This window comes from Anopheles gambiae, chromosome 2, assembly GCF_943734735.2.
Source record: "Anopheles gambiae chromosome 2, idAnoGambNW_F1_1, whole genome shotgun sequence".
Lineage (NCBI taxonomy): Eukaryota > Metazoa > Arthropoda > Insecta > Diptera > Culicidae > Anopheles > Anopheles gambiae.
Window position 1 is genome coordinate 36,726,295 of NC_064601.1, and position 14,889 is coordinate 36,741,183.

At 49.0% G+C, this 14,889-nt stretch overlaps 1 protein-coding gene across 1 annotated transcript in view; it reads right to left on the reverse strand.

Moving 5' to 3' along the window:
* Nucleotides 1–81: 81 nt before the first annotated feature.
* LOC1275055 (extracellular sulfatase SULF-1 homolog) overlaps nt 82–14,889 on the reverse strand; it is a 46,617-nt gene continuing 31,809 nt past the window's right edge. The window contains exons 2-10 of the mRNA XM_061643439.1: nt 10,369–12,358; nt 5,609–5,935; nt 5,076–5,512; nt 4,883–4,996; nt 2,955–4,809; nt 2,561–2,874; nt 2,170–2,472; nt 1,990–2,101; nt 82–1,919 (exon numbers count right to left, since the gene is read on the reverse strand). Coding sequence (XP_061499423.1) covers nt 1,730–1,919; nt 1,990–2,101; nt 2,170–2,472; nt 2,561–2,874; nt 2,955–4,809; nt 4,883–4,996; nt 5,076–5,512; nt 5,609–5,935; nt 10,369–11,432 — 4,716 coding nt within the window. The 5' untranslated portion in view covers nt 11,433–12,358 and the 3' untranslated portion in view covers nt 82–1,729. The remainder of the gene's footprint in view (nt 1,920–1,989; nt 2,102–2,169; nt 2,473–2,560; nt 2,875–2,954; nt 4,810–4,882; nt 4,997–5,075; nt 5,513–5,608; nt 5,936–10,368; nt 12,359–14,889) is intronic.

A 14,889-nucleotide genomic window follows, 5' to 3' on the forward strand; every position in this document is an offset into this window, starting at 1 on the left:
GGATAAATGAACGAAATCGACAGACCGACTGGAAACGTTTCGGATGTAAATATGTAATGGAATCGGTCGAACAGCTTTGCCTCACTTTTCTCAACGCACCTTATACTAGTCAAGGTGCGTGGGTTTACTTTGCTCAGTAAGACTGTATACATCACTACTATCATATCATGCATGTGTATCGTTGCGATTATTTGTTTGCCCACCCTGCGCAACTATGCGCAGTGGTGGGTGGATGTGTGCGTGTTGGTTTTTGGTGGTGCGCTCTATTTCCATCCCCCCTTTTTCCACTGTCCCAAACGCCCAAATACTAAGCCCTAGAAAAGGAAGCCGGTCCAACACGTTTCTAAGCTTTTCGCTGCGCAATGCTGTACAATTGAGAGGGGGTTTGCCTTGCTCGGCAATTTTGGGGGGTACAATTTCAACGTAACATACCATCGGTAAATGCGTTATACTTTGCTGCTCTTTGTAGTGTGATAGTAAAATCGCTTGCATAAATGGATTTGTGCTTCCGCAAACGTTGCGCCTGTAGGATGTAATGCGCATTTCTTCTCAAGCAATAAATATGCTCTGCGGACTCTGCGGTGAACAGAACAAACATCCCACTTCTAATTGAACTAAACACCTTTACTGTACGTAAAATTGTATCCAAGAGGCACGGACGCCTCTTCTATTTCGTTTCTGAGTGTGCGGCTCTGTTCGTTCGCGTTGTTCGATGCCTTCGATAAGTATAGTGTACAGTGGATTGGATCTATCTTCTCCACCCCCTGTACCTTGGTTGATTAGTAAAATTTAATCAATTCACTGCACTCGTACGCGCCCGCCACTCATACGATAAATTATTACACATTTACTTACAGCTACTCCAATAAAACTGGGCTAAAAGCGTATGACTAAAATCAAGCGGGTCGCGCGTACACTCGCGGCAAATTCAATTCCTAACAAAATGGATCCTACGCTTGCTTCAAGCCGAGTGCTGACCGATCTTAAAAGCCCGCAGACACCTAATTGCTTCGACTTTTTGGCAATAAATAGTTTACGAAAGCCTCCAGAGCTAATTATTAATGGCGTAATTGTGACTGCCAAACTATAAAATAAAAAAAAGCACAAGATCTAAACGATACATTGCACATTACATAGTGCAAATAGCATCGACTGTGATCCATCAGGGACTGTAAGCTAACCGTTGCTTCCGTTATTGTTTTAGTTTTAGTGTGTTTAGGGCACTTTCCTGATCCTTTTTACTCTCTTTTGTTTAGCAGATTGTACTGGAATGGCAGTGTGGACCAAGGTTGAACGTAATGTTGTGCAATAGCTACGGTCCTGGCGAATACGATCCTAGCATACTGTACTCCTGCATGGGGTCATTATCGCTTCGTTAAAATGGCTCAAAGAAAAACAACCATCACACTAAAACAAATCCAGCGTTAGTAGCCACGCGGACATGAGAAAAAAAAACTATAAACAGTGATAAAGCATAGAGATTACATTAAAAATACTACACTCCATACCACCGCAGAAAGGTGCGGGAGAAGCGGGACCTACTTATCATAGCACAGGGTTCGCGCTGTGGGAATGGCGATCGCTGGGTATATCACGACCATGCTGCTGCTGCTACTGTTTGAAAGTATAGATCAGCGCAGCGCTCGGTTCCGTGCCGCTTTAAATATCAAGTTAAAGATTGCACACGTTAATTACATCAGCCGGCAGGCTCGGACTGCCCCTAAATCTCTCATTCGGTGTAGATCGTTCGCCAAACCGGTCGGCGGCTGGTACGGTTTCGCTTCGCGGCACTCCCGGTACCGGTGGGTAGAAGCAAATCCGGCATGATATCACTTTCCGCTGCCGATCCTGCTGGATCTCCATACTGCCGACGGTTTGACGGATGTTGCTGCTGCTGGTGATGTTTTCTTTTCCAATTTCTAAAACAAAACAAACAAACAAAAACAACAGTCAGTGGAACGGAGTTTGTGCAGAGTTGCGCGCTATTACTTATTCTTTTTCTTTGAGCTCGCCCCAGGCGCAATACCACCGGGCAGATGCATCCCACTGTCGTACTCTCCTGGGTAGTGCGCGGCCGTACCAGTACTGCCTCCAACACCAACTGCAACAAACGAAAAGACAACATTAAATTACTTCATTTTTACCCAGCGTTCCTCTTTTCAAACTAACCGCCAGATTGAAGGTGATCACGGTGAGTGTGATACTTTCGCCGATTCCCTCCAGCTCCTATGCCGTAACCGATCGAGCCACCTGCGTGACGACCTCCCACACTGTTACCATTGCCAATGGAGCCACCTACAGCTGCTCCTGCACCGGACGGCAGCATGTTACTCTCCGGGAGCACATTCTGCTGGTGCCGGGGCAGTGTGCAGCCTTTGCCACGGCAGCGCTTCATCTCCTCCAGCGTTTCGTGCAGTACTGCCTTCTCTTCCGCCGTCAGGGATGCTTCACGGTTTTGCGTTTCAAACGGATCTACAGCAACAAAAAATGGAAAACGATCAGCACACCACTCAGTCATCGTTCATACATCGCAGCTTCTAGTACGGAACGATCTGTTTACCTATTCTTAGGTTGTAGTACGTCACCAGCCCGGTCGTGAACTCGCAGTACAGGAAGTTGTGCGTTTGGTTGATCGTGCGCAGACAGCTGTACGTGTTGTTGTTCGCGTTCATGCAGAAACAGAACGGTTTGTCGTCCCACATCGGTTCCGTGCGCCAGTGGTTACTGTCGTGGCTGAAGCAGTTCATCCGCTCCGACAGGCACTCCTTCTCCATCTTCGCCTTCTTGATGCGCTTGCGTTCCTTCTTCCGCTGGCGTTCCTCCTTCAGCCGGCGGCGTGTTTCGCGGGCCAGCTCCTTCTCATCCGGCACGGGGCTGTGCGGCGAACAAGAAGAGGATGAGGACCATCTGTTAAACCATCTCCAGCAAAGTAACTTAGTAGCAACAACACTTACCTTTCCGTTTCTGCGGCACAGTAGCACTCGGTCGGTGGAATCGTGGCACCGACGGTTGAGGGCGTTGGTATCGCATTTTGCTGCACCGAGTTACCGCCCGCAAGGTGTGAGTCTGTGGTCTTCTGTCGATCGATGACAATGTTGTGCTGATCGATGGAATTTGTGCTCAAACTAACCGATGACTGTTCCGTTGTCGTGGTGGAGAACGACATTACACCCGCATCGATAGCGTTGGGCGAGATCTGTTCGTCACTGGTGTACGTTTGGTTTTGGAGACTCTCAGTTGTACCGGGCCCTGCACCGGATGACTCGCGGCTCGAATCCGTTGTGAACCAGTGCTCCCCGCGTACTGCCCCTGGTGAGCCTTCATTCGATTCCGTTGTAGATTCTGCTATTGTGGAGCTTGTGCTGGATGAAGCCGTCGAAGACGTACTGCCATTATACGGTCCCCCGAGCTCTCCCCGATGCCGTCCACGATGGCCACGATGCTGCGTTCCACTTGTGCGATGCCTTCCACCACCATAACCGGTACGATTGTACTTCGGTGTAGCTGATGGAGAGGGTTGTACATCCGTCATGAACAGGCTCATATCAATCAGCGATCCCTCGGCATCGTCATCTGCCGGTGCTGCCGTCGGTTTCGGTACCTTCCGCCGTTGACCGTACCCAATGTGTGAATACTTCCCAGTGGGACGACGTACAACGGTACCGCTTGAGGAAGGTACTCTTCTTGGCCCAGCGCTGCCACTGGGAGTCAGGACAGCTTCCGACGGTTCCGTCGCCGCGGGTGTTGCAGCTGTACTCGAAAACGTCGTACTGCTGCTGCTTAAGGTCGTCCGTTCCTCCATCCCACCGCTACCAATCGATTCGTTCTCATCCTCCTCCTCATTATCCTCCAGCTGCGAGTCTTCGCCTCGATATCCTGCCGGCCTATGTTCGCGCAGCAACCGCTTGATGTCTTTCAGTGCATTGATCTTATCCTTTAGCACCCGGATCAGCTGATCCACCTTCATGCGGTTGCGCCTCCAGCTCACCTCGTCCTCGTAGATCACATTCGAGCAGTTGATTTTGTCTGCCGCAATGACGGAGCATCGCTTTGTGACACCGTACGGTTCCACCACACCTTCGCCGCTCGCCGTCGTGTTCGAGCCGTTCGAGCCGTTCGTGGTGTGATCATCACGCCCCTCCACCGTTGCCGTCTGTTCGTACTCCCGCTCGATCTCTACCAGCGTTTGCTGCAGCTCATGTATCACATCCGCCAAGTGACTAGGCGAGGAAGACGTCGTGTCACGCTTGCTTCTCGTTCGCTTGCCTTCCGATTCGTGTTCTTCCAGCTCACCCTCATAAAGCGATCGCTGTAGCGCATCGATTCGTGCGGCCACCTGCACCAACGATTCCATCGTCGGTCCTTCCGCTTCCATCAGCATCACCTGTTCCTCCTCACCGCCACCGAGCCCGGTCGACACGGACCGCTTCTGGCGGGTACGCCGCCGCCGGTGCTGATGCGTTGCCATCGGCTGCCCGGTCGCCATCGGTTGCCATTTCGTGTGGTCACGCTTAGTTTTGATTTTGGTGTAGAAGAAGTTATCCTGCGTAAAGCAGGCACAGTTCCGCCCGTTTGCCTGGCCGTTCGTTTTGCGCGCCATTTCCGCCAGATGCTGCTGCAGCTGGCCGTGGAATTTGCACTTGTGCTTGCGCCATCGGCCGTCCTCGCTCGTGCACTGCCACTTCTGACCCGGGACGCAGTTCTGCTGCAGCGCCGGGTTGGAGCACTCCGTGTTGAGCCGATCCATCTTCGTGCGGAACGGTGTCAGATGATTATCCAGATGATGGTTGTCGTGTTGCGGTGGGGCTTCTGCGAAACGAAATTGTTGCGGTTGCGGTTAATGGCACGCTTTTTGCAGCTCCTGGCGATCAATTACACTTACGATCTAATGTGTGTGCCTCCTGATGATCGATCACATAGTCTTCGGGCTGTTCGTTGTGCTTCGTCAGCTCGATCGCTTCGGTTTCACTTTCGATCGCTCCAAGATGGTCGTCATCTGTTTGGGACAGACACAGCGAACAGGAAAGAACGAATCACTCACACATCATCTGCAAACCCCTGGCCCATCTACTTACCATCGTCTCCGTCCAGCTCATGCTCGTCCTCATCGTCGTCGTGTTCGTGCGAGCTAAAGTCGAGCTCTTTGCGATCGTTTGCCCCACCCGTCATCACGCTCGCGACTCCGCTCGACCCTTCCCCGTGCGTGTGCCGGCTCTCGACCAGCACTTCCGGCACTAGCTTCGGCTGCGAACCGTTACCATTCACCAAATTAAACCGAGCACTGTACCGAGCGGCCGCTGCCCGCTGCTTCTGCTCCTGTATTTGCTCCGGAGTTTCGCGCCGTCCCGAGCTCTCGATCAAAAACGTGTCCGGCCACTTGTCTAGCACCGCCCGGTGTCGGTTCAGCACCAGCGGAAGGATGCTGCGCCCGTCCATGTGGGGCGGTGGAGCCACTCCACCAATGTCCAGAAACGTTGGGGCCAGATCAACGTTCAGCACGATCTCGTCAACGCTGGAAACGGGGGCAACAATGAAATAAATATGAAACATGATCATGAAGTGACATGAAGTGAAGTGACATGAAGTGACTTTATTTCCGCTCACTTACACTGTCGCCGGTTCGATACCGGGACCGCGCATCAGAAACGGTACACGGACGTCAAACTCGAACGGGAAGCTTTTGCCCTTGATCAGCCCGAACTGGCCGAGATGGTAGCCGTGGTCGGACGTGTAGATGATGTACGTGTTGTCCAGCTCGCCGAGTGCCTTCAGCTCCTGGTAGACACGCTCGACCGCCACGTCCACGCTTTGCAGCGTTTGGAGCCGCTTGGTCATCAGCAGATCGGTGAACTTGCGGTGGATCGGTTCCATCTGCTGCGTTACTCGCAGGATCCACTGCTTGTCCGGGTTCGGGGCATGGTCGTAAGCCGGTGTGCTGAAAGTAAAGAAGAGACAGTCAATACCGGCAAGAGAGACATGTGTAGGGGTAAGCTTTTATGTGTGCTTCCATCGGTATTGCGAATCGATTTGTAAAGAAATGAAACAATTTCTAAATATGCATCATCAATTTTAACAAACAAAGGCCCTCTCGTAAATCATACCAGGATGACCCAAATTATAACAAAAGCAGTACATGGATTCAACTTGGCATATAGGCTGCTAGAGTTGGGCAAAGTTCAGTAATGGATATGTGGTTAGCAACCGGCAGGAAGCGCTCGGAATCGTTTGGAGCAGTATGGAATCATTAGGAATCGTACGAAATCGTCGGAACCTTTGATGCTGTCTAGAAATATTCAAACTGTCCAAAACGGTACGAACCATCGAAAGCATCTAGATATATCGGAACCATATAAAATACTCGGAATTTTAGGAACCATTGGGAATCGTCTGGAATTGTTCGGAACCATCCGGAATCGACGTGGATGCGTCGAATTCTTTTGACGACGTCCGGGCCTTCCGGGATGGCCGAGATAGTCGCAAGCGTTCGGACCTGTACCATCAGAACTTGGAAATCATTTGAAATTTTCGGTACCAAGACGTCTCGAGACGTCAACACTATACGTAATGTTCTAAATCTTTAAAACCGTTCGGAATCGTCTGGAACCGTTCGAAATCGTTTGGAATTGTTAGAATAGTCGGAATCTGTGGAATCTTTGGAACTATCCCAAACCATTCGAAACGTTCAGTTCCATCGGAACCGTACCAGATTCACCAGACTATATCCAGAGTCATTGATGCACTCCCAAGCACCAAGAACCCATCACTAATCTTGCCATGATGCGGTTCAACGCACACACACACCGCTCACACCGGAAGCAATCGATAAATAGCATTCGTTTACATGCTTCACAAACTTTCTGATTTATGATGCGATCCGTTCCGTTGCTACGCTTTTTTCTCCGATCAGACCCCAACACACTCCCGGTCGATTATGGATGGAATGGACGACCCCAAACTACGGGCGGACAACCAAAAGCTATTCAACGCTACCCAGGAAGAGCGACCGAACGTGCACTTCAGTAATGCGATGGCCGAACAGAAGCCCACAACTATCTACCTTCTTTTTTGTTGGCTGTTCTTCCGCTGCATTTGTCCTACACTTTGGATGATTCGAGCCACTCTCCCCCCGCCCGAAAACCGACCGAACCTGCAGACGAACAAATACAAGACCCACAAAGTGTGATTAATTTCAATTAAATTCCCCACGCTCCGCAGCAAACGTTCGTTCGGTTGGCAAAACGCGTCGTTCAACACGCTCGACTGGACACGCCACGACTGGAGCGAGGAAGTGTGCGGCATTTCTAACCGTAGCAAAAGAATAATTGTCCCCATGCGACGGGGCCCACATTTGATGCGCGTGGTTTATATCCCCGATCCGTTGCGGTTCATTTCATGCATGTACTCCGCCGCGAATGAGATGGATGGATGGATGGATGAGCGGTTGACTAATGCACGCCCGGTGGGAGTGTATTGGTTTTATGATGATGATTTATATCGGTGCATTCGAAATTCAGACCCGGGGAGAGGACTTCATCAAATATCTCGCCCATATGAAGTGGAATGCGACCAAACGAGTCCTTGAGGGACACGACCATGTAGGCAGGTTATCTCCGATTCCCACGGAACAAGTTGCATAAAAACTTGCAGCTGTCAAGGTGTTGGCAAGTTTTGCAGACCTATGAGCACCATTGGGGCCTTATCCACGCTACCAGCGGCGCATATTGTGTCGCAATCAGCATAACTTGACGCGAATATGTCTTCGTATTGTGCACTATGAAGCTTGATTGGTTCGTGGATGGATATATCCTTCACATTCCCACCATGGTAATGATCCGTCAAGATCAGTATAATTTCTTAGCATATATGCAACTACTACTTGGGTTTTTGATTTTTTTCGTAAATAATGTAAAGGACTGTTGAAGTTCAAAATAAAATCCTTCCAATCGAATGGTCACACACCAGCACACCAGTGCCGCGTACCTGATTGGCACACATCTTACGATTGGAATCGGAAAAGTAGTGTTTCGCCTTCGCAAATACCGGTACACACCGCCGGCATCCGGCGGTTCATAAATCACTCATCCATACACGACCCACCAGGCAGTCGGTCGCGCTCGATATGCAAATCATATGCATAGTTAAGTTTCAATTTCGAATGTGTTAATAATGCACCACACGATTATAGCGTTCCAGCGGCTGCTGCAACGGAGGGAAGCCGGGAGAATGTAGTTATCTCGGTGCAATCGCGGCTAAGCATGCAACCCGTACCAGGAGCGGTAGCGCAAATACCTGAGGTCGCAATGAAGCCGGTGCAAACAAACAAAACCAACCAGCCAGCATCATGACACACTATTAACAAGCGGTCTCTAGCCGAACAGGGCACGTCGGCTCATGGTTGCAGTAGAAGTAAGAAGGGGGTTTCGGGGAGTAAAGCCCATCAGAGTTGAGCACCGCCGGGAGTTAATGGATGATGGCGTGAGATCGATTAATTAATTTGCCATTCTCCGTCGTCGGGAATAGCTTGTGTGGTGGATGGTGGATATTCCAACCCAGACCATTGAGGCGGCCTAGTGGGCCATAATGGTGTAGTGTGGTGGATTTCGTGCCAACCTATTGAGGGGGTGATTTATAGCCCCTGGTTCAGAGGGCACCTACCGTAGCGTCTGCTTGGGCACGGTTTGCTTCGAGAGGGGATCCGTTTTCTATCCAGTCTAACGGGTCCCTTTCTTCTCTGGCGAGTGTGCGCCGCCGTGAGTCAAAATATTAATATCATCGATGACATGGGACATTAATAAAAATAGTTGTCGGCGTACTTTGTCGGCCATACGTTTGCGCCTCCAGTCCATCCAAACATCCTGCCGTGTATGGCGGTGCCTGGCAGATTGCAACACGTTACGGGGGGTTTTGTTGATATGACGCTTCACAGTTTCATTTGCGCAATCCTGCGCAGCGCTAAATAATTAATTCACACGGATAGATTATTGATGAAGCATTCAGCACCGTTCGAGGTCTAGGATGTGTCTGATTCGATTAACAGCGACTACTTCCTAATCGCTGGCCCATGTGAGTTAATCGATGCAAAACAAGCGCGTTGAGTGTGGGAAGTGACAGAATGGCCCCCTGTGTGACGACGTCTGGTGCACGTGTCCTCGTGTGATAAATATGGTTGTCTAACGTTGGTTTGAAATGAAATGCGCAGGTTCGGTACAAAAAATAGAAGCTACCAAGTATTCCATGTTCCATGAGTTATGCAAACGGTATGAGTAGAGTGTTTTTTTACATTTGCCTGATGCAATCAATACCTGTCTTCTTGTGACTCAATTACTTAGCGTCGGGATGTGTTCAAATGCCGTATGAAGATGTTAGACTGCGTCGAAGTTTTTTCCCCCAAAACAAGAAGAAACTGATTGTAGCGCTACCAAAGTGATAATTGGAGTTAAATTATTTCGTACATTACACTACGGCATAATGCAACAACATTGTAGCAGAGGTGTGTAAATAGTTCGATGTTTGAGTGCTAAGTTGTTAAGATACGATAAAAACTTAGGAACGATCATGATCGTTTCACACTCCCTTACACAATAGCTGCTTCTAACAACGGTTTATTGTAATTCTAATCTTTGGGTAGTAGTCGTGGCGATTTCCATTCCGGATCGTTTCTCTACAATTTGCAAGAAATTACGTTATTTTACTTATGTAGGTAGTAAAATTACAAAAAAGAAGCATGTTGAAGGAAACAAAACTAAAACCATCGGCTTAATAATAGAAAATAGAATTTTATAGCCTTGAATATCACTAATATCTTCACAGATCGATTGCGTCTATGTGGCAAACTAAATTAAATATGCAAAATCAAGATATTGAAATCTCACCAATCGCTAGAGATTCCAGGCTTGTCTAAGCCACTTACAGATTTTTTGGTTCTCAATAAGTCACTGATGAACCTATTATAGGATACAGTAAGTCCAACGTAGGCTCGGGTCCAATCGGTGTTTGAATTCATGATTGGCATGTTGTTAAGTCAAACGAATTGATAACTGTAGAACGGGGGATCAGTCTAATTGTCGGAACTATATTGTTCCGCTAGTGTTAGCATGATAAAAGACCGTCCGACGAGATCACACCATGTTAGACCGTTTAATGCTATCTGTGGTCGTTAACACAAATCGCTCTCTGTGATCTTAAATGTTATTCGGTCAATGTGGTCTATCTCTTTTTGGCTCTGATTTCCGACTTTTGCGAGACCGCTTGTGAGAGGGTCACGTGTGGTTCGTGTGGTTTAAAGCAAAAAATACGAAATAAGATGTGGTCCTTTGTCGTACAAATTGCATAAATGAGTTCATGTTTTTTAATGCCTTAGATACTTACTGGTGCGTGGTGACGTTGAAAAACAAATGACTGTACTGTGGGGCCGAATCTTCCGGGCCGTGCGGTGCCGGGAAGCTCATCGCCAGCAGGACCGGCTTCCGGTGGTTCTGATGCTTCGATTGGCGCAGAAACGCGATCGAATCGTTCGCGATCAAATCGGGATAGTAATCTTTCGCGTAGTCGAACCCGTGCTTAATCTTCTGCCCATTCATGTTGATGCTGTAGTTGTAGTACTTCGAGTTCATGATCAGCCCGCCCCACTCTCGCCATCCGGGCGGTATGTACGACCCGTTGTACTTGTTCAGATACTTCCCGAAGTACCCGGTCCGGTAGCCCGCGTTCGACAGGTAGGTGGCAAACGAGCGCGTCTCGTGCGTCGTCTGCCAGGTGGTGCTCGAGCAGTTGTCGTTGTTCGTGAACACCATGTGATTGTGCACGTACATCCCGGTCAGGATGGAGGACCGCGCCGGGCAGCACATGGGCGTGGTGGTGTAGGCGTGCCGGAACTCGGCTCCCCCGTCCCGAAGCAGCCGTAACGTGCGCGGCATAAAGTTGAGCGAACCAAGCTCCACGTCCTGATCGTCAGTTAGGATCAGGATGATGTTTGGCTTGCGCTCGCGCGTCTGTCTCAGATCGGCCAACGGGAGCTGACCGACCGTGTCCTGCGCTAGCAGATTGCCCGTAACGCTTCCGGTGCCGCTTTTCTTCACCCGTCCGCGCCCATCCTGCGGTGCCCGGACGCGTCGATTCTTGGTCACCCGGTACTGGTGGTGTCGTCGGCGCCCGGCATGCTGCCCGTTGGCTCGGTGACCGTTGCGACGCGATTGCTGATGCGGAGCATGATGCTCCGGGTACTGGTAGTTGGGCCAGTCCGCCTGGACGTCACGGTGTGCCACACTGCCGGCAGCTTCCGCATCGGCCTCCTTTTGACCAGCCGCGGCCACCACCGTGAGTGTGGCGAGCAGCACGAACAGCATGGAGCACATTGTCACCGCCAGTCTTAAGCTTTCGACTTTTGTTCCACGCTTCGTGCGTAGTGTAAATGATTTCCACTGTAACGCCATCTTGAATACTTGAAGGCTTACAAATTTTTAATATGCAAACACAATCACTTTCGGCAGTACTTAAATGAAGCACACTGAAAAACAGATTGGCTCAGCGTCCAATCTAACAGAACACTCACACACACAAAACACTATCACAGTTCAATATACTTTGGGAGTGTATTAACGAGGCGTCACACACTTAAGGGCACGCCGGGCACCAACTGCAAAGTGTACACATTTTCCCAAACAAACGGGAACTAGATCGTGGTGCGGGCACTACCAACATGGCCGGGCACATCTTTAAACACTCACCAATGAGGTGTGCAGCTGTCGCACAAATGCTCTCACACTTTCACCGCTCATTTCCTGCATCTGGGCGCTTGTGCCTTGGCCGTCAGATTGCTCCCGAGATTGTACGATCACTTCATCACGATCGCACCCGCTCCTTTGCCCGCCTCGATTCACATCATTTTGCACATTTTACAGCTAATTACGTTCATAAGCTAACACTGCTTGACGGGACAGATTTATGGCACAGTGCGTTGTGGTCCAACTTCACTGTCCGCTACACTGTACTACTTTAAGCAGAGTTTAACCAATGTATCGTGCTTTCGGCGCGATCATCATCACTATACCACCGGCGAGATGGATCGTTTCGCTCTGAAGCACGCACGCAATCACGTGTTCGCGGTCGGGGCGCGATGCTTCCTCGACCCACCGCAAGCCACGATTGGTCGCTCGATTTTCCGGGGTCAATGATCGTGACTTCGGTGACGGTGATGACGGCGATTAGGTGCAGCGGGGCCCAACCCTGGTGCCACCGGTGGTTCGATCTCTAATGAGTGCGTCCGAGGGGGCTGCCTGCCGCGCAGCGTTGGATCCGGGAGAGGCTTTTTCCCACTTCTTTCGTTCACTCCCAACCCGGGTGTGACCACTCGCTAGCCCTAAAGAGAGGAGAAAAACAAAGAGCAAAAGGCACAATATGATTAATGTTTCGCTAATTTTGCACATGTTGCAAATTCGCTAGTCTTCGCCGGGGTAAGTGAAACAAAAAACGGTACGACAAAAGGATAAATCAAGAGCACCAGGGGGAAGATGGGAGCACGGAGAACGCGACCTGTGATGATTTATTTCGTAAACCTTCTAGTTGCGATGGTTCCGGGTTTACGAGCGCGAAACTGCTACCAGCTGCAATTATGTACCAAGCGCATAAACGCGCAACCGAAATGTTGGTGAAATGCGAACGCTCATTTGCATACCTTACAGGCGCAAACAGACGCGTACAGGGTTGGCTCTGAAGCATTTACCTAGAGAATAGTTTATAAATAATCGAAAACATTCAACAGAAACAGCATGGTTTCTAATGCTGTGGTCGCGAAGCGGACACAAAGCAGGGTTCATTTATCCGCCAAACCAAAGCTCACCAACGGAAAATCTGCGATCTTTATGGACGATGGGGTCGTGCCAATCGAATCGAATTCCTTTCTCTTAACGATCGTAAGGAATCGTGTGCAAACGCAACCGCATCCGCTAATTACTACCCCGTCCGCCCCATGAACTGAGGAACCGACAGTCCGCCACACTGCACGAAATTCAGAATCGAAGCGGCGCCAGCGTCCGCTTGTGTCTTTCGCCGATTCTATCCAGCCCGTGCGTGCGCGTGTGTGTGTCTGTGTGTGTTAAAGGAATATAAATGGCAAAGGGCACACAGTGGAGGTAATAAAAATTCGCATTACAACGTAATAGCGCGGCAATTAAATTACCGAAAAGAGAACCTCTCGACCTCGGGAATCCACGCACTCTCCGCCGGTCGACGAGGTGGAGCGAGGCCGTGAGCCAAAGAGTAAACCCCAAAATTCTTCGCCCTGTGCCAATAATACCTGAGCCGATGGTCTACCGCGTTGTACGCGCGGACACGCTAAGCCTCAAATTAATAACAGGTGAATTTATGTCTCCTGTTCGAACACCGTTCGCGACCTGAACACAACGAGAGCAGTGTTCATACGCCGCATTTTTACATTCCGAAGTCGCAGTCGACGAAGAACGATGTCGAATCGATGAGGCGAAAGTCAAAGGAAGCCCCTTCCAACAGAACACGAACAAAAAAGCGGACCACAGATTAAACGAGATTGACGTAATGAAACCATTAAGAGTAAATGGAATGCTTGCCCGAATTATGGTGGGAAGGAAAATGTGTATAACTAAAAGCGAAAAAATACAGACAAATTATCTACAGCAGCTTGGTAGTACAACGGGCGAAAGAAAGTAAACGCAAATTCTATTGGTGTTGCGGTTGCTGGAAGTGATAGAATTATCTGACCTTGAGGGAAGAATAGCACGCACACCTTTCAACACTAATGGCACGGTCTTGAATAGAAAAGATGACTGAATTTGTGGTCATTTGAATCTCATTTTTATATCCCGGCTGGAGGGTGAACGATTGGATTTTAGCTAAATCAAATTAACATTTTATTCATAGATGAAAATTGTGAGTGCCTTAATGTTGCTTACGTTTTTAATCCATTCCGGTTCTGGAATTGATGATGAACCCAACACAGGTCGCGCAAAGAAGCCTGAACTCGTAGTGATCCTAGCTCTGACTCTAAACTCAGGAACTGATACTAAACTAAACCATTTTGGTTCTGCATCAATAAGCCCCTTAATTGATATTTGTAATTGTATATTACCTTCTGCTATGAAATTGGGTTTAAAAATTCTCGCACCTAAAACTAAAAACTATAAATGAGATTTTTTTGCAATTACTAACGTTTCTGACCGACTTCCTGTATAAAATGAAAAGAAACGAAATGGATTTATAAGTCTTATCATTACAAACATTCATTAAATTCACTAGCATTCCTAACCAAACATGCTCTAATTGAAAACAAACTATCTCTTCCTTCTTTTGTACTTATCTAAAAGCTATCTATATGTGGTGACCATCCAATTTATTTGAGCCACCCAAGTACAAAATCCTTTTAGTCCAGCCCTAGCCTATTTGCATTATTTCCCTTCACGTTGCTCTCCGAAATGCAAACTAAATTAATGTTTCAATCTTCTTATCGACCGGTTTCGCTACATTCACAACACCTCCGACACAGCAACCAACAACTCCCAAACAACTCGTGCATCCCATGTCCCTTGGTGAGAGCATGACGACCTAATCAAATTGCCACCAGGCTCTTTTCCAATCTGCCGGCTGGCGGGCGGGCGAGCTGAAACTGATACCCAGCCAATACCGGCCAAAGCGGTCATCACTGTTCAACCTTTGCCCTCGGGGCCATCTTCCTGCAAACTGAACCACACTAGCGGGAAAACTGTGCTCCCATCGTGTGCTTCCGCCTTCGCCTGAACGTTCAAAGCAGAAACATCGCCCCTCAAGAACCGATCCTTTTCAATTAATCCACCACCGAAATGTTACTCTCTACAGGTATCCGAGAGTAGGGAGAGATTGTGCTGTCTGGAGTGTGGTGTT